Source organism: Telopea speciosissima, chromosome 5 (assembly GCF_018873765.1).
Source record: "Telopea speciosissima isolate NSW1024214 ecotype Mountain lineage chromosome 5, Tspe_v1, whole genome shotgun sequence".
Classification (NCBI taxonomy): Eukaryota; Viridiplantae; Streptophyta; class Magnoliopsida; order Proteales; family Proteaceae; genus Telopea; species Telopea speciosissima.
Genome location: NC_057920.1, coordinates 64,064,984 through 64,085,594, shown reverse-complemented (window position 1 = coordinate 64,085,594; position 20,611 = coordinate 64,064,984). Strand labels below are relative to the sequence as shown.

The window sequence follows — 20,611 nt, the reverse complement described above, 5'->3', positions numbered from 1 at the left end:
AATTAACAAGAAAAATTTACATTCACTTTGCATAACAGGGAGGTGTTGCAATCTCTAGAGCAGAAAATTCTAATGGGTGGAGACGGGAACATCTAAAAAATTAAAGTGACGTGGATGCATCTTTGTAGAATGTCTATGGTTAATTATGGACTGTTGGATTGAGATTGGAGCTTGGAAGCATAACATTACAGAATATTAGATTATTCAGTCATTTTTCCTTGGGGATAATTTTGATGATTAGAACTTCTTTTGTTTGCTTGATTTTGGTGGTGTTGGAAACCTTATGGAATCATCTTTTGAACAAGATCAAGATCTTTTATTTAATGTTTGGTGTTAATTTTTTATAGGGTTCTATGTTGATTGCTTATATTCTGATTTGTTGATGAAATGGGTTAATTGAATTAAAGGATACAAAGGTGGAAGGTTGAGTATTAATTATAAGGTTTTGTTAGTGATATTCTGATTTGTTAATTATATTCTAATTTGTTTATGAAATATACAATTTCTCCCACATATCAAGGAAATGGATGATAGAATTAAAAGGTATAAAGTTGAAACCAGATGTGAACTGGTATGACAAACCGCATGTAAACCGGTTGTTAGCCGTATAATAAAACGATTTTGATTTTGAGTGATTCTTATCCGATGCGATTTTGATTTCTACCTTACAAAATATGCACCTAACCAAAATCGCACCGTTTGACACCCTTATCTGTATTGGTATCAATCATAGAATCCAATGCAGATAGAGGGTAAACTAAAATGATCAAAATAATGTTCATTTCGATATTTTGGGAGCAAAAACTTGCATTACAGATAACGATGAACTAAATCCATGGTGGGTAGTGCCCAAGACATCACTGCATTCGTCAGCAAGTTTAATGAGCTATTTTGACTGGTTAATTTCCTTTTGAAATCAAAGATTCAAGATTAGTCCATTTGGTGGACTTCACATGTAGCAAGTTTTGTGGGAAAAGGTTCTCATCCAAAACCATTGGGAAAATTTCAATTCACAAAACTATCTATCAAATCTTTCATTTAACTAATATATCAACAATAAAGATTGGTATTACAAAAATAGCCAAAACAGTAACCTTTATACATAACATCCTACAAATTGGACAATTTTGTCCCTAAAATTGCACCAATATCTCTCTCTCTCTCTCTCCTCTCTCCGTGGGCGATCCCTTCCCTTGAAATTGGTGCTGCATCGCTCACACTGCCCTTCACCGGACTTCAAGTCTTCTCCTGCATCTCCAACATTATATGATTTCTGGGTTATGGGTGATATGATACTGAACATCCCAGTAGGTGGAATCAAAGTAAGGATTTTCAAACAAGTGATAATCCATTTATCTGATAATGGGTTTTACTTCTGGAACTACTTTCTGAGTATAATAAGATAAGAAGACAAGGTGTGGAGGCAACGGTTAAAATCAAGGCATATTTAGAGATACCATGCGATCTCAGATCTTAATGTCTCCGCTTGTCTCGATTTCACTGGTATCATCCCTAGTTGTTGTGTTGCTTTGCATTCGAATAGCCGGAAAAACAAAACAGAAATCAATTTTCTACTTTCTAGAGGAAAAGTTCTAAAGAGATCGACACTCCGGTGACGGATGCAGAAAAGAGATAGCTTTATTGATTTGGGCAAATGAATTGAAAGGGAAATGTTAAGCATTTATAGTAAGAAGGGAAGCAAATGTCGTTAAAGAGAGGTGTACGTTGTGGATTATTAATTTGGTTGTCACACTATTTAATGCTAGAACCTGCTGGTTTAGTAGGATCTTCTGGAGAGAACTATTTTGACTTTCATGACTTCCCTAGGGTTAGAGATGACTTAGATCAAATCCTCTTTCCTCTGTTCTTCTCTCTCTCTCTCTCGCCAAAGAGAAATCCTTTATGAATGTTGTTGGTGGACTGAAGCTGAACGGTTTCTGAATATCATGGTTGTAGGGTTTCCTGGGTTTCCTATCAACGCGGATTTGCAGCGGTGAGTCGAAAAATTTAACGGTGGTGTTCAATTAGGAGGTAAAGGTAACGATTGCAAACAGAGAGGGAAAAAATGAGGGTAAAAATGTCATCAACCACAGTGAAGTGAAAGGAAAACGCTGTTTTGGTTAGTTTTGTAATGTCGATCTTTATAATGGTTAATATGGTTAAAAGAAAGTTTGACTAGTTACTTTTGACCTTTTGTAATGTGAAACCCAATTGTTGCTAATCTAGTCGCATTACAATTTTTTATTTTTAAAAGGAAAACACACGTGCAATCATTGTCCTAATGGGGTTTCCTCCTTTTGTGGGGGTAATTTGGTATTGTTACATGTTTTGGTGTTTACATGTAGGAATCATATGGGCCATGCGACCAAGTAGCATTCTCAGTCTCGCATTCAATATTTCCACTATGATGCTCTCTCCATTGCCAAGGTTCACAAGAAGCTTGTTTCAGTAATTTCTTTCGGGTAAATGGAGCCTAGGGTACCTTATGTTTTGTGAAATTATAGCTAAGATACCCAATGCTTTACATATTATGTTTGCGGTACCCAGACCAAGATAGCATTAACCAGATTAACCAAAAAAAAAATTTTAATTTCCCATGTTACCCTTAATTATCCTTACCCAATCCGTCCCATGCCCCCTCCCCCAATTTCTGCAACTACCTCGCGTTCATCACTTACCGCAGTCCCCACCCCACCCCCCTCCACTTGTTTCACTTCCTCCGCCCATCACTGCAACTTCCCAGCCATGCCGCATCCTTGGCCCCTACCTCCACTCCCACCCTCACCCCTGTCTCACCATCAACCCCTGCAATTCCACAGCAATGCTCCACCCTTGACCCCTGTCCCCAGCCCTTGACTCCTGCCTCCGCTCCTCACCTGTGTAAGTTGCAACATACAGTCCCGCATGTGAGCATGCATTTTTGGGGTTTATGATTGAGTCAATCGAAAAACTCACTGAGTCTGTGATAGAGGAATAGTAACGGGTTGTTCTCCACTAAGTCGTTTTTTTTTTTTGTTCTCCACTCATGGAGGAATCAATGAAGATCTTCCGTGAAGAAGCTTGGCTTGTCATGGCAACAAAATCTCTGGCGTTTTGAGTTTCTTGTACCGATTGATAAGAGGGTCTTAATTGATGGGTTTTTTAACTCAGATTTGGGAACCAGTAAATGGCTTTAACCACATTTTGATATGTAGAAAAATGAAACTTGGTGATGAGAAAAGTACAGAAGAGAAAGATTAGGTTTTATAAAAGCAATTGGGTCTGGGCAGAGGCAGTGGTTCTGTTTTAATTGTAAAGACTGGGAGTTTCGATAAGTATTTATAAATGCCATAGACTTATCTGCTAACTGGTCAAATTGTTATTTTACGAAGATTTCTGAAAATTCTTCACAGCTTGAATTCTAATGGCGTCAAACCTAGAACCCAAGACATGCAAATGAAGTTAGCAACTTTAAATGCTTAATTGACTACATGACTTTGAAAGCTTTTCTGTGTTCAGACCCCATACATGCATGCTCGCAGGGGCAGAGCTGGGTGTTGCAACTTGCATGGTTGAGGGTGAGGGTGGGGGCACAGGCAGTTATCAACTGCCGGGGGTAAGGGTCAAGGGTGTTGAATTGGAAGTGTGGGTGGCGGGGGCGTGGGTGGAGGTGGAGGTGGAGGTGGAGGTGGAGGTGGAGCCAATGGCCAAAATCTTACTTCTGCTCTTGCTTACACAACAAGACAATAAAACAAGGTAATACTCCTCCAAGTCAAATATATCCATCGGGTCGGGTTGAAACATCCCGCCCGGGCTTTGCGCCTGCACCCCAATTCGAGATCAGTGATGGGCTCTAGGTTGGTCCTATTGGTCCAAGCCCTCCATGCCATCACAGACCTCACAAAATTTCGCCACCAAAAAAATATCGAAGCGGGGCAAACTTCGAAACTAGAGGGCGGTTTCCCTCCACCCGTAGAGGACGGTTCACCCACCATCGAAATCCTAGGGTTTGCTTTTGATACATAAACAATTTGACAGAAAAAATTAGATTCTAGTGTCGATGAATTCCATATCAAGAATAAAAAGTACTAACAGAACAAGTAAACCAAAACTTCACACCTCACAGTGAGATACTAAATTACTTGATTATATGCTCTGCACCAAACTTTTGAAGTTAAATACATAGACCTCTTAATAGGACAATATTTGACGTTTACAATCATTTAAAACTCTCAAGTTTGAAGCAGTAGTATATAACTTTTTACACACATGAGAAACCTTCTAATCTTCTATGGAAATCCCAAAATCAAATTAATATTTTGCTGATAACAAAGTAAAAAGCATAGTCCTTTTTAACTGATTGGAAATTCTCCACTAGCATGTACCTGCTTAACTCTTTTGTCATACTCATCTTCATCTTCCTCCTCTTCTACTTCTTCCTCTTCTACCCTGCCATCCTCTTCATCTTCCTCACCACCCCAGCCGAAGCCCCCAATAGACCTAGAGACTGGAGGTGGTGTTCTTGCTTCTCCCACAATTTTCATTACTTCCTCTACGGTTTGAAGGGAATAGCTTGGGTTGTTTGGGTTGTCTCTTTGATAATAGATGGCTTGAGCAGTTTCTGTTAGCTCCCTTGGCAAGTTCTTTAAGAACCATGGATGGCTCTTGATTTCCTTAATGGTAATCCGCTGCAAATTCACCAAACAAGCAATTTTGCAAAAATAAATGATTAGTGAAGTAGCGATATAGACTAGTAGTGTTGCATAACTAGCAACGCTAAAAAGATATTCTGACAACTGGATTCATCCTTGTTGATGTATGTGCAGCATACAAATGGCTCACTAACTCTTTAATGGTTAAGCAGAGAGTTCAATCCTGTATTGGGCTTTAGCCAAAAACATCAGACCATGAGTAGAAGCATGGCCCTGTCAATATCTAGAGGTCAGGGGGGCAAAATAGGAAAACAGTTAAATACATTCAGCTATTAAAGCCGACAAGAGTTATTTCCCCAATATGAGTCAGGATTCTGGGTCAGTAATCTCTATCTAAATGAACAAAAGGCAGTAATCAGGTCACTGATGTGTTTTCCCTTTCGAGAAAAAATAAATATCCTATGAGCATCTAGTAATGAACTTGTTCCAGTGCGTCAAGATATATACCATTCTATCACAACCATATGCCAGTACAATTGCAAGCAAATTTCAAACATTGAGATGCCTTAACTTATCAACTAACTATTCCATAGAAACCTAAAAAATCCGCATCAAATACTGCAGCCTTGGCTCCGGCAAAAGATGATGATAACAAATTGAATGAGAAATACCCTGTAACACCCTAAGAGGCTTCACTAACTTTGACCAACCTTAAACACTGTGTCATGCATAGACAGGTAGAAAACTTTGCCTAAAGCACCCCTTCCTGAAAAATACTGCAAAAATTAGATTCATAAATAGCATATAAATTTCCACATCGTGCAAAGTACACAGGACCTGATTTACACACAAAACCTAGAAAACTTAGAAGACTAGTGTGTGATCAACTAGCTTATCTGCAGCCTGATGCTATACAGCCATGGAACACTTTGCACATAGCACAAGCTGCAACACCATGCTGCATCAATAGTGGTCAGTGGATGTCCGGGCCTTACTGTTCTGTTCATTATTGAGAAATAGCCCTTGCAGAAGCCATCACTAGAGAAGTTCTATAAGGTGATGGTATCCAAGCAATGAATTGGACACACACAATGAGGAAAAAGACACGAAGAACTCGCATAGGACTGGTTTGGACTGGCAACTATCTGATGGAGTTTGACCCCACCTCAGCCATAACTGTCACAAAGGGCAGAAAGGAAAGACATTGGTGTGAAAATGAGGAATCATAAGGATTGTCTCTTTGAGTAGGATGATGCTACCAAAATCTGACCATGGTGAAGCAAAAAATGTGCAAAAGAATTTATCTGACTAACATCTTCACATCATATCTTATGAATCCCCCGATTGTCAACTGAATAGCCAATGCACCCAAATATGTCAGTAACCACCTGAGCCTGGCATTGTTCATCGCAAGTGCTGCAGTATGCACCTACAGAATCAAGAATAAGAAATTGTAAACTTAATGCTAAGAGCCTAACTTTCCTGAACTACAATGATACCACAAAGGTCTCTTCGTGAACAGGGGACAAGCAAAACCCATGACTACCCCACCTAGTCTCCGTCAAGTGATACATCTCTTCTTCCTTCCTTTTCCTGGCCATAACCTTACACAAACACTAGTCACATCAATATCACATCCACCATTAGAATAAATGCCTCTAGACAACCACTAAACTAGTTCTGATCATAAAAACAACAATTTCTTTGAAGTTGGCTTGTATAAACCCAGTGTTCAGCACTAATGCTAGCAGAACTATGCAAAAAGATGTTGCGTAGTACCTTCAATTAATGTTTAAAAATAAATTCTGATAAAAAAATGTTTTAAAAGACCATTAGACTAGACAATTGGATTGCGATCCTTGAACTTTTAGTCTTTTCCCTTTTTTCCCCAAATTAGTGGGCAAGCGTTGGCGAGCGTTGGTGCAACGGTTAAGTTGTGCCATTGCAATATGTTGGTTTTTGGTTCAAAACTTGGAAACAACCTGTGAAGGAGGGGGTAAGGCTGCATACATTTACCCCTCCTGGACCCTGCAGTAGCGGGAGCCTCATGCACTTGGATGCAGTTTTTTTCCCCCATATTACAGGGCCTGTCGGTCCAATTTTTTTTAGAAATCTTGCCTTTAATATTGATAACTGATAACAATGTAGCAATAAATGTTATGACCATGTACTTCTATAATGGCAACACACACTAATTGATGACTTTCATCTCACTATACTGGCAGAAAATTTTCCTTGAAGTGAAATACTTTGACGGTTTCAACACTACACATACCTTGGATGAGTTTGCAACAAATATGCGAGAAAGGAGATGCTTGCAATCTTGAGATATGTGAACATAGTCCGGGATTTTGTATTGAACAGCCATTATCCGCTGCAGAAAAATATCATAAAGGAAATATAAATGATTAAGAGAATAGGTAAGCATGAATAGGTAGAAACGATCAAACAGAGAGGAGAGATACTAACTCCGATAGTTTTCCTGAAGTTTTTGGGGTCTTCTTGGTCTTCAAAAGGATAAGCTCCAACCAACATAACATAAAGAGTGACTCCACATGACCAGACATCTGCCATCTAAATGATGCAAAAAACACCAATATCAATAGATTAAACATTACATGCTAACGCTCAGATGTACAAAATAGAAGTTGGACACACACCATGTGTGCTTAGATGAAAGAAATTTAATTAATTATAAAGTAGGTACAGGTCATGCTGATAAATGAATATATTAGAATTATTTTACTTTTGATTTTTCAGCCATTATAACTCAAATGGATGAATGGTTCAGATTGATAGAAAGGAGCCACCCTAATCATCTGAAGAAAAGCTTGCAAAGAATGGAACTTAACCACCACATAACCCTTTTGGTTTAAAAAACAAAAAAAAAGAACAAAAACAAAAGCAAAACGTAACACTTTTAAGTAGTTACTACTGTTCATAGTTGTTAAGGCGCCTAGGCGAACCAAGGGGGTTAAAAACCAAGTCAACATCAACAAGGCGACAAGGTGTCACCTAGGCGACCAAGGCAACACCAGAAATCAAGGCAAGAGAAAGGCACCTGGACGCCTAGGTGATGCCTTGACAACTATATTGTTATCCTTGTTCTACAAAGAAAATACGGCTCATATGGTTATCATCAAGTTAAGATAGGACCTTCCTGGTCAAGAATTGACAGACTCATATCAAATGGTAATGCAATGGAATTAGGTTTACTACATGTTTCTGTATCTATTAGTTCAGTTGTACAAAGTTCATGTTATCACACAAGTAAGTGGAGGTCCACCAATAAAAAAGATTAAATCAGCGGTTCATTCGAAAACCAAAATTGTGCAACACAGAAGGAAGAGTAAACATGAAATTCATTTGATCAATACAGAGGCTTCAGAAATAATCCCCTTCTAGTTCCACAAAAGTTGGGAGGTGAACCTTTCAATATTCAATATTTAGGTTTTTAATGGCAAGAGAACCAAAATCAAGGGCTCTCTTTTCTAAAAGTAACAATCTAGTTTCCCAGTTCAATCTAGTTTGATAATAAACCTTGAAAAAGTCTAGATACCGGCAAGCCCCTTGGATTTGGATTACTGGGAAGAAACCAGAATTCACACCTCCAAACAATCTCAACCATTCTTCCATCAGAAACAATGTTTTAAGCGAAAAGAACTCTGTCCAGGAGTGTGGCCTACACCAGCACTCCCATGAGTCTCTCTCTCTCCTCCTCATATGAAAAGACACCTATGCCCCCTTGTTTTGAGGAGAGAGATAGACACCTGGGAGTGTTGGCGTACTCTACCAAACAGAAAACTACTTCCCATGTTTTAAATATTGGTATCGGATCGGTCGAATATTCGAACGATCCATTGGGCAATCGATTCTAGGGTTTTTTGGACTGGATCACTAGGTTTTCAGATCTGGAGCCAATTTTAGGATTTTTGGGACTGATTCCGGCTGATTCAATCTCCGATTCGGAGTTTAAAATCCTTAATCAGAAGGGCTCTTTCCTTGAACTGTGACAATCAAGAAGTTTGGGTGTCAGTTTAACATCATAATGAACGTTGATGGGTAGGCCAAGACTAGGAAACTACCATACTCCTCATACACAGTCAAAATAGGCACCGTATATATTCAACAAAAGCAGAACAGTAGGCCCTACCACGTTTGGTGCACAAGTATTTTAAAGGAAGTAGGAGCAGGAAATACGAACGTGGCGGATGGGCAACGATATACATCTGGGAACGCAGAAGCGGTTATCAATTTGTCCAAAAAAGGAAACGAAATTACGAAATGTACCTTTCCGTCGTACTCTCGCCGGGAAAGAACCTCCGGAGCGATATATGCCGGAGTTCCGACAGTCGATTTGGGTCTTGAATGCAACAGAGACGACTGCAGAGAAATTCAGAAAACCAGAAAGAAAAATCTAAGAATTTAGGTCTTGAAAGCTCATTGTTAGTTGTAATCATTTGAATTTAAGAAACCGAACAGAGGAAATAAAAAATTTTCGTATTAAAATTGGGTCTTGAAATATAATAATTGTTAGTAGTCATTCTTTTGCATTAAATTTGCATACCTTGGAGTAACCGAAATCACATATTTTCAGGCGAGGAGCTGGGCTTCCATCCAATAGAGTGTTCTCGAGCTTCAAGTCTCGATGGCAGATTTGCTGGAATTCAGAGAAGAAAATTTAATTGAGAGAGAGAGAGTACATTCAAATTTGAGAATCTGTAAAAGGAATTCGAGTCATTTTACCATCGAATGACAGAAACTGACACCTGAGATAAGCTGCTGAAAGAAATATCTGGCCTGAAAATGTCAAGAAGAATAGTTAAATTACTTGGGGAATGAAGAAGAAGAAGAAGAAACTCAGAAAGGAGAAAGCAGAGCCGAGTGAAAGAGAAAGATTAAACCTCGTCCTCACTGAATCTTCCAGCGGTGCAGATTCGCTCGAAGAGCTCTCCCCCTGCGGCATATTCCATGACGATGGCGAGATGGGTCGGTGTCAAGACAACCTGCGAAATCAAAAACCCTAATTACAGCCACTGAGACTAAGCGACGGAGAGCTTTTGAACACGATAAGAAGCAGATTTTAAAAAATAAATAAATAAACGAATAGTTACCTCCTTGAATCGAATTATGTTGGGGTGTCGAAGCGATCTGTGGTTTATGATCTCTCTCGCCACATTCTCGTCGATCTGCCACGACAGAAAGAACAAAGAATTGAAACAGAATTCGATCCATAAACAACAAATTCGACCTTGAACCGAAATTACAACTACAGGACTGATTTTTGGCGAAAAAAAAATTCAAAACTACCGAAAGATTTCGAATTTTAACAAACCTTGTGTCCACGCTCGATGTATTTCATGGCGACAAGCTCTTTGGATTCCTTGTTCCTCATAAGCCTCGCCACACCAAAATTCCCAGACCCAATATCTCTCACAAGCTCGTACTTATCCATCTTTTTTCTCTCTTTCTCTCCCCTTAATTCCTCAAACTTCTATATACCCACCAACCAAGATCTTCAATTCAAAAACAACTTTCAAATTTCAGCTACTCCTCATGTCTCTCCTTTCACAATTCCAAGCTCAGAAACTTACAGAGTCGGCAGAGAAGAATCGATGACGAAATCGAAACCAACAGTTTGGGGTTTTTAACGAAGGACACGTGAGACAACCATTAAAAAAAATTAAAAACTGGGTTTTAAGATCCCATCGCTAGCTTGCATCCAATAGGTTTTCCATTAATTGTTTTTCTTCTTCTGAGTTCCGATCTCCAAAATCGCCGTGGTGTAAGGAGAAAAAGAGAAAGACAAAACGCGGATGTTTGACCTTCTGAACCTTAATTCGCTTGGTTCGAGGAACTCTTCTGGAGAAAAGCTGGAACTTTTGTATCAATGGAAACTTGGAAAGTGAAGAATTGTGAAGGAAGAGAAGAATTGAAGAAAGGGAGGAGTAGAACAATAAGAAATGAAAGAGGAATCTTTCTCTGTACCTTTGTTTGAGAAGAGAGAGAGAAGTTTACAGAGATGTTGCTGGGATAGTACACGGAGTATTATAATATGTTAAAATGAATGCTTTGAGATTTCCCCATCACGTGTGGGGCACATGCATGATGGACTGTGGACCCTGAATCATGTCCATCTTTTTTTAATGATCCCATAGGTAGGTTAAGCAGATCCAGGACTACAGAATAGGCTGTATTCCTTGAGCTGATAGCTGTTGGATTGGAATATAGTTTTCTGATTGTTGATTTTGAACTCTTTTTTTAACCAAGATAAGTAAATGAATACTACTCAAAAGATGTCATGCAACTATGTACAAGAAAAGTTCCTTACATGGGACACAAGGGCCACATCCAGACACATTGGGGGCTAAAATGACGGCCCTGCTCCTTTGAATGGTGGAATTTCCACCCTAATATGTCATCACACACTCTTATTGGCTGCCATGAGCCCTAACCCTCCATGCAAAAAACGGTTCCCCAACTATATATGTTCTATGGATGCACTTTCTTTTAAGGTGTTGTCTTTGTGTCAGGGAACGAAAAAATGATTTCTTAAGCCCACAAAAGGACTAGGACTGTCAATCATGGTTCTAAGGATTGGTATGCATGGGTGTCAATTTAGAACCAAAATAAAAAATTTAAACTAAAATTAGTAGTTTAAAATTGAATTAAACCAAATCGAATAAATTGATTCGGTTTTGGTTTCAAAAGTTATAATCTTTTCTTGATTTAAAATGTTTTCATGACTAATACTATTGAGACGTACTTATTTTTAATGTTTTAATCAATGTGGATGATATATTCTATTTCTTTATACTGTTTGAAAAAAAATTTGGTGTATTCTAACGCTAATAAACAAGGAAGTGTCTAAAATGATATCTCTATAGGTTTACTTAGAGCTTGACACCTCTTTTAATTGTCCCTTTATTTATTCTCAAAAGATTTTTAAGATAAGTCTATGAAAGAGTTTTCAAAAAAATAAATTGAAAATGTCATATCATCGTGTCATTATCAAAAGATGTCAATTCATACACATTTCCGAGTATGCATATGTAATGACACTCTAATCTTTGTTGTAAAAAATTTATGTCATACTATAAGGCCAAAAAAGTAAGATTATAAATTATTTGACTCAACAAACAAAGGGTGTCAATAATAAAATCCCAAAAAACAAGGGTTTTTTTTTTTTTTTTTTTTCGGTTGAAGATGTAAAAAGTTAGCCCAAAGACCTAAAATAAGACTTAAACCGAACAAGGAATCAAATAAATAAAACCAAGTCAATTTGGTTTTGGTCTTGAAAATGTGTTCCATTCTCGATTCGGTTCTATTTTGATTTCTACATGTTATATCTTGAACTAAACCACATAACCGAAACCAAAGCGATTGACACTCTTAGTATCTTATTGACATATGAACCAATACTTATTGATATCACCAGAGCTCGATACCTCACGCAAAAATTGTTTCAGTTTTAAAATTACATTCGATACCGAGCTGATACGGACCGAATCTAGCCAATCCGAATTGATATTGTATTGGCATCAGCCAATATCGATACTGTCTGATTCCAACCGATCTGTAATGATACTATATTGGTATCATACGGACACTGGTACCAATACCTAGAACCTTGTAAATGCTCTGTAAAATTCAGAAAACCCTTCCCCTATCTTCAACTATGATGAGTGTCGAATAATTATCACCTCCAATTCGCTGTCCACTTTAATTCTCTCAAATTCCTCACATAGGAGCGAAAATGACCACCCTACCCCACCCAATCCCATGAAGCCTCGGAGTAATTAAGCAAGGCAGCGATGGGAGTCCAATCAGAAGAAATGTATCCCAAATTGCAGGGGAGAAGGAAGGCATCATATTTAGCTTCAGTTTCCAAAGATGATAGCTGAAAAGAAAAGTCTCCACTTTAGCTGCTAATAAGAAAGAACAAAAGAGTCTTTTGATTTGGACTACACTGCTACCTGGCAAGAAGATGAAGTGTTGACGAACTTTCCCCAAATCCAAAGAGACACAGAAAAATAGAAAAAAAAAAACAGCCAAAATATTCCTTCTCTCGATGACTTTATCTTGTCATAATACTTTTTAACTATTTCCACAAATTAGATGGTCGGTCCACTACAAAAAGGCTAAATACTAAGAATAAATACTACTGCCTCTGGTGGGTGGCCCTCCATAAGTCCAACTTACATTCCTTAAGGTTATGTTTGGCTGTTGGGAAATGGAAAAAATATAATGAGATAAAAATCATGATGAGCCAATGATTGATTTATATGTATATTTTTTTCCTCAAATTCCAAATTTTTTGAAATCCTTTTTTTATTTTTTTTTCAGATTTTTAACATCCAAACATAGATTAAGGGTGTCAATTTGGGATCAAAATGGAAACTAACACGTTAAAATCTGAGACTGATCTATCTCATTAGTAATTAAGGGAACTATTCTCTGTTTGAGATTGTAACTCCTACACATGCATAGGGGCCAAAGGGAGATGTGGGGCATCATTTGCACATTTCATTGGGGGCGGGGTGGTCATTATGCCTCCCCCCATGTGTTTGTGTGCTCGGTGTACACTGTCAGGCAGAGTTCTTTTTCCCTACTAAATAATATGGTTTGGGATGTTGATTTTGATACTATTATTAAATGGGACAAGACTATTCTAAGATCGGTTTCCCAACGGATCCAAAATTGAAAGTTTAATAATGTACTGGTTTGAACCCAATATACCTAAATAAGGCTCGCTTATATTAACGTGACGTGGCAAACCCACAACTGTGTGGAGCGATTCCCGACTCGTCAAGTTATACCCGCACGATACCCGACCGATCCAGATCAGGAAACCTAATTATGTGAGGAAACAATCCCCACATAGAAGGCAACAAACATAACCAAAAAGGGAACAAGATCTTCCACCAATCAACAATATGGAAACTCTCATTAATGGTGGACTCTCCAGCCATCACTCTCTTAACAGCTCAGCATGGAACGCAAGACTCGTCATCTTCTAGGGAAGCACAACCTTTGCCTAGTCTGACATATAAATAGAAGACCTACAGGTCAGGTAGATCGATAATATTTCTCAAGTTCTCTTGAATTGTCTGCTGCTAAAAAGACCTGACTAAGACATTGGAGAGTCCCCTGCCAGAGAAGACCGCCTCTCCTTGCTCATCTCTTCCTCTTTGCAGGTTCCATTTTGAAGGAATCAACCGAAGGTTTCTTGACGCAATGGAACCTAAATTGCTTGAACCCATTTAAGATTTATATTTACTTAGAAAGACGCAGGCTCTCTAAGCAAGTGACATAGAAAAGCCCACCTATGAGGCACGGTAAAATGGTATCGTATATTGGAGGGCAGCAAAGACATGTCATGTAAGGAAGATAGAAATAGAGACATAGACGCTAGTATACCCTACGCCAGCGGCTTAGAGAACCTTTTCCCATTTAATTATGAAAAAAGAATGTTGTCTGGTCATGAGTGAGTCTTACGCCAAAACAAAGGATCACACAAAATTACTGTCCCGCCCCTTGTGAAACAAAAATTTTCATTCATGCTGATACACCTATGCATGCTCTCATTAACCCTTGCGCTAGTGCAAGGCCACACAACCACAAAGCGATCTCTTGCCTTTTACTTGTTTAGTGTTTATTTTTAATAATCCCTTATTTTTTCGAGTTATTATTATTATTATTTTGAACATTGGAGTGTTGTATGCTCAAAAATTGATGTTTGATTAATCTTTACAATTAAGAAAATTTATATTCTTCTTTTTGCAAGAAAATATATATTTAATTATTTGTATATTTGGAGAGTTATTTATATACTAAAGAATTTTGGATTTATTTGAATATTTGAGACTTTTAAATGTTTAGAACCGTTAAAGAATCGAACCATCCCCTTATTAAACAGCCATGTAGCAACTTCTACCAAGAAAAAAAATTGCTCCAGTGCCTTTGTACAGATTCCTTTATATCCTCCTCATATGTATATGATACATAGTGAGACCTTATGTGGCCCAAGTTGGAAATGGTAGATCCATTAGCCCCTGGCTTGACTATTGGATACCAAACCATCCTCCTCTAGCAACTCCCTTTCCCTTGCCTTCTGAAGCACCAACCATAGTCGCTCACTTCATTGACCCCCTAGCTTTGTCATGGCATAGAGAAGAGGTTTTTCACTGATGGCCTCCAGACATCGCGATCATTATCCTTTCTATGCCCTCTTCCTATTTCCCCCCACGATAACCATTTTGTGTGGGGCCCTACTTCTACTGGTGTCTTCATCGTGGCATCAGCTTTTAATCTAGCCATTACAAGCTGCTTGCTCCCTTCTAACCCCCTCTGGCTTAAGGTCTGATACCTTCCAACTACCCCTAAAATTCAACATCTTATCTGGAAGATTCTCCATCAAAGACTACCCCTCCTAGATCTTTTAAACTCTAGGGAATTCAATCTCAATCCTATTTGCAATATTCGCCACCTTTTCCACCAAACTGCTAGTCATTTATTTCTAGAATGTCCGATTATTCAAGACTTGTGGAGACAAGTGGGTCTTCTCAACAACTTCTCAAGCAATGATCTGATTGCTGGAATCACCTCTTTTATTAATGCAAAACATGCCAGTAATAGAGAAGAAAGGCTTCGGGTTTCCTTTTTCTGTAATGTCATATGGCACATCTGGAACAACTACTGGGATATGACATTTAGGCAAGTAAGGTTCAACTGCAATGCGATTATTCTCAGAGCTATGGCCTCGGCAGGAGATCACGTTCAAGGATTCATTCAACCAAGTACTCCTAGATGTCGTCTTGTTAAGTGGAATCCTCCCCCAAACAGCTTTGTTAAATCCAATGTGGATGGTTCAAGTTTCGGTAACCTAGGGAAAGCGGCCATAGGTGGAGTATGCAGATCCTCCAACACATCTTTCATAACATGTTTCTTGATTGGTATTGGTTGGAATTATGCCTTAGTAGCGGACGCAATGGCTATCAGATTCGCTCTCTCTATGGCATGAAGGAAACAATCGACTAGTTATCAACATCCTTAACAAGGTCTCACAGTCAATCCCATGGAGAATCTCCTCTATCGTTTCGGACTGTTGGGAGCTCGCTCTCAGGTTTGACAGAATCATCTTCCTTCACACACTTCATGAGGCCAATGCAGTGGGAGACTACTTAGCAACTCAAGGATCTAGGCTCCAACATCACTTTGTTGGGCATGAATCGCCTCCTTTTTGTATTTTCCTTCCTTTGTATGCAGACTTTCTAGAATTTTGTTCCTTTGTTAGTAAATTTTCTTATCAAAAAAACAACAAAAAAAAAAAAGGCCCAATATTGATGATAGTATATTCCAAATCCGTCATTCGTTGGAGTGGGCAGAACACTGCCCTATAGAAACCCTCTTCCATTGGACAATATAGTCAAGGATTTCTCTCTCTCTCTCTCTCTCTCTCTCTCTCTCTGTATCTATCCCTATTGACTTATGCTTTATAATTTATAATGGGACCCACCACCACGTGGTGGATCAAACTGTAGAAATCAGAAATCGAAGACACGTTCACATGGAACCAGATAAAAGATTTGATGGGTGTTGTTGCATTTGGCTGCTTCTTCTCACAGTTTTCCCCCCAACCGCTGTCCTTTATTTCATTTGGCTATCTTCCTTCCATTATCGTTTATGAATTTGAGTTTGTGTTTGACACGTATTCTTGAAATAAATTTTAGGTTTAGAATATATTCTGAAATGAGAAAATGAAGGGACATCCCTTCATCGATCTTGGACTTATGGTTGGGACTTGGGACCACTGGTCCTAATGGTGCATGGGTTATGTTGATCAAGAGTTCTGAACCCATCCTTCGCCTGCGACCCTTCTTGGCTCCTTCGTGGGTCATCTTTAGTGGTAAAGTTTAGCCAAAAAACAAAAGAGAGACAATAGAGAAAAATCAATTTCAAAATGCATCCTAGACTCAAAAATTTATTCCAAGAATACATATCAAACACAGCCCGAAAATGCTTTGAAATTGGACATGAAGGGCTGATTGGGTATGATTTCGATTTCAGATTGATTTTATGAAATAATCAATAAATATATATTTTTTTTAAAAATTGAAATTGTTTTGATTGCATTAATCTGAAATATTTCATGAATAAAAAATTCATTTGATAGTTCAATTTATGAGAATAGATTGTATATATTTATTTGATAAAAGGTGATGGTGGTAATAGCGGTTGGGCCACGAGTAGGGTCAAGGCTGGACGGGAGTAGTGGAGGTGGTGGTGATGGTGATGGTGGTGAAATAGAATGGTTTTGTTTTCATATCCTTTTAAATATTATAAATGACACATTTACCCCTATTATTTATGCATGCTCATTAAAATGGAACGCAGAATAGACTTTGAAACAGGTCCTCAACTATTTCATTATTTCTGATGAAATTATTTTTAGTTTCTCACCAATAAGGTGAAAAAAAATCATATCAAACACCATAATTTCAATTTATGAAAGCCAAAACAGAAATAGAAATCATACCAAACCCATCCAAAGATAATGATGGGGACTTCGGTGGAGAGAGCAAGGATTTAGTTCACGATATCAGCAGTTCAGTATCAGTATCAGTCACTGTCGATACCCATACTTTTCCATCATATCAACCGATCTATTGTGATTAAGTATCAATATTGATTATGATGGATACCGATACGAATCGGCCGATTCAACTGTTCTACCAAAAACAATGAGTGAGAGTGAGAGTGAGAGTGAGAGTGAGATGAGACAGCAAGGTCTACTGAGGAGCTTTAATGGCCGCATGGGTTTATAAGATTACAATCCATGGCTCCATGCCAAGGTCTGTTGATTCATAGGCAACCAAAAACAGTTATTACAGAATGGAAAACATCCATATCTTATGAAAAGTCCTATCAATTCCTCTCATTTCCAAAGTGATGATAACTGGTAAGGATATTTGGTCCGGACCCTCAAAGTTATTCTATTTATAAACCCAAAAGTTGTATTCATTGAACTTAGGCCATTGAAAATGCATAAAAATAATTATTTGTGATCAAAAGCTACAAATTTATCCATTTAAATAACCCACAACTTGGCCCTTCATGTTGATAAGGTTTGGCAGCTTTTTATGACACACCTATCACTAATTTTATCTTTGAACATTTTCCATTCCTACTTCTTCTATGATCATAGTCTCTCTATCAATGGTATTGGGTGACATCCTACATTTTGATAATTATGGTATGACAAAAATAAAATAAAATTGGGTAGAATAAAAACCCTAATGTCAAAAGTACAATATGGGATTACTAATGTTCCATTTGGTTGCATTTCATGGGAGTGATTCCAGTGATTTTGTATTCTCAATGAGTAATTTGGGGGTAGAATTGTTCTCCGTTACCAATGTGCGATGGAATCTCCAACGTCAAGCCAATGGCCAAGAATACCAAGGGCATCACGAGAATTGTACATAGGAGACCTTATATAGGGGATCCACATGTCATCGAAGAGAGTGTTACCAGGAGAGGGAGTATGAAATGGTCACACGGATTTTTATCCTCTTAAGTTTCCATCTACCAGTTCCCTTCCCAGTACCTCGTTAAAAAATTGACACGTATTGTACTTTAATCCGACGGTCCAAATTGAATCAAACAATGTAGCCAACTCTAACCCATTTCTCTCTCGTCTCTCTATGGCGCAACCCTCTACTCTCCTCTCCTCTCACTCCTCTCTTATAAGGGGTTTTATCCAACACACAATCATGGTCAAATTAAACAGAGGTAATGCACTCTACCTCCTGACGGTTCTAGAAAAATATTTGAGTCGCTTGATGCCATGTCTCTAATCAACTCATGAAAATGATGAACTATCTCCTTCCACGAAGTCCAAACAATAATGGAGATTTTCCTTCTTTCGGTAGGACTCTGTCAATGGAAAAGAGATTATCTGGCTCTTGATAGTCTCTCTCTCTCTCAAGTCACACTAATGATGATAATTGTATACATACAGGATCTTAGAGCCAAAACCATCTTTACCTTGTTTTACTCCCCACATAACTAGGCACCATAAAATAAAAAAATAAAATAAAAAAAAAACTACCCACCATCACTATAGTTACCTAGTCAGTAAGGTAACTAATGTTGTGTATCAACTGTCTCTCTCGCGCCTTTCTTCAGCTTGTTCCTGTTCTTCTATTCGGGATGGGGCAGGCAGCACACATACATGAAGAGAAGAAGATGGGGGGTTCCTTGTCTTTCGATCGAAGAAGGCCACAAGTGGAAGCAATCGATGCTTTGGTCATTCAGGCTTACAGCACCTTGCTGCCAATCCGTGCTTGCTGTCATGCTGGCAAAAGCAGGGGCTTCGGCTGGTTTTGCCTACTATTGGATTTGAACCAATGACTCTCGCCATATGAAAGCGATACTCTAACCACTGAGTCAAGTAGGTCAAGCTGAGTCAAGTCAGAGAAAATAGACCCATAAGAGAAAGCCGCGCAACCAAAGTTCTCCGAGGGTCGGAGCGCTAAGAAAGAGAAAGCGTTGTCTATCACTTTTTGCAACACCTACACGTCTACTGATGCATGTAGTTCTCGGAGATGGACTCCAGCGAGATGAGACCCAACTCCAGTGAAGGCAAATGACATCAGAGCCAAGAATGAGAGAATAACCTAAGAAATTAGAAGAAGTTGTGCATTCTCTTCACGTTGGGCAACAACAAATTATGGAGAAGCTTACCAAAATCATGGAAAAGCATACCAAGCCGTTTGATATAATTGGATTGTATACATCAGCCAACGACCTTGAATGGAAGTATCTTCAAGCAAGGTAATCAGATCAAAGGAAGAAGAAGTAGTCTTAATGATGTACCCAGCGTAGCCAATGAAGAAGATGAAGACAACGAAGACAAAGAAGAAGATATCCTTCAAGGAGATACCATTCTCTACAGCAAGATTGACTGACCGTGAGATGATCATTCTAGCTTCATTAATTGGGATAATTCCATATTAAAAAATGGGAACCTGGTAGAATTATTATTTTTCATAATTTCTTTATCTTTGAGGACAAAGACACTTTCAAGGAGAAGGAACGTTACATATTATTTAATTTAAATTAATTATTTTATTTGTAATATGTTATGTACGGGTAGTTGTAGGGAGTTAGTAAGATGACAACTAGTAGATGGAGTTAGACGATTGTGGGAAAGGTATGGGTTCGATTATTGAGAAGTGGGATGTTGAAAATCTGATATCAAAGGAAGAGGACAGAGAGAAAGTCTGAGTCGAACGAGGTCATTCTGTCCTTAAGACAGTATTTGCACCCTACTACTAAAAATGGGTTGCAGCAAGCCTGCCTCTCAAGATAAATCAGGCTGGACTGATTATTGATTGCAGAGATAGTAATCACTTGAAACTATCAGAGAATTGATATCTGACTGACAGATTTCGTGGGCCATTTATATTCTCACAAAGTCTGTTCGGATGGGTCACATCCATTGGGCAAAGTGCGCCATCAAAGTGCCACATTGCCCTCGTGCACGTGCATGCGTACGCGTTCGGACGGTCACCATCCTCGCTTGTAAGTGCACCGTACAATCCTTTCTAAACATAACATGTGCTAATACATCACAAACATATAGAAGCCAAAAGATTTTCTTTGTCACAACCAATGTGGAACTAAAATCCCACTCCAATATTTAGAAAAATTCTAACACGGGAGCTGTTACAACTCATTATAATCCTTAAATAGATATGAAGTGATATTAACTATAGACTTTTGAATCCTAAAATATCTCTAAGAGATGAGGTAGACTTCCTCACCCAAGCCAAGATGTCCGGCTTTGATACATCCAATATTCACCGGGCCAACCAACGACCGCCACGTGTCACAGACGACCGGCCCCATAGCCAAGGGGAACGAACCGAGTCCCCCCACTGGGCGGCCACTACTCGGCGCGGCCACACATCCGG

The 20,611-nt window shown here is 38.7% G+C and overlaps 1 protein-coding gene and 1 non-coding gene across 2 annotated transcripts; both read right to left on the bottom strand.

Moving 5' to 3' along the window:
- Positions 1-4,105: 4,105 nt before the first annotated feature.
- Positions 4,106-10,588, bottom strand: LOC122661297 (serine/threonine-protein kinase SRK2A). The gene is made up of 10 exons (XM_043856653.1): positions 10,457-10,588; positions 9,967-10,125; positions 9,746-9,820; positions 9,536-9,637; positions 9,378-9,431; positions 9,199-9,291; positions 8,922-9,014; positions 7,101-7,205; positions 6,907-7,005; positions 4,106-4,667 (listed from the first exon to the last, which is right to left on the bottom strand). Exons 2-10 carry the CDS (start codon positions 10,084-10,086, stop codon positions 4,332-4,334), a joined length of 1,077 nt encoding a protein of 358 aa, XP_043712588.1. The 5' UTR covers positions 10,087-10,125; positions 10,457-10,588; the 3' UTR covers positions 4,106-4,331.
- An 8,431-nt stretch (positions 10,589-19,019) lies between these two features.
- On the bottom strand, positions 19,020-19,092 carry TRNAM-CAU. The gene has a single exon. It is a non-coding gene; the product is annotated as a tRNA-Met (tRNA).
- Positions 19,093-20,611: the final 1,519 nt, after the last annotated feature.

Excerpts from the sequence above, each read along its gene's own strand:
- LOC122661297 (XM_043856653.1), bottom strand. The coding sequence starts at position 10,086 with ATGGATAAGTACGAGCTTGTGAGAGATATTGGGTCTGGGAATTTTGGT. Across the intron at positions 9,821-9,966 it reads ACATCGAGCGTGGACACAAG|ATCGACGAGAATGTGGCGAG; the intron begins GTTTGTTAAAAT and ends CTGTCGTGGCAG. Across the intron at positions 4,668-6,906 it reads TTGTTGCAAACTCATCCAAG|CGGATTACCATTAAGGAAAT; the intron begins GTATGTGTAGTG and ends GTGAATTTGCAG.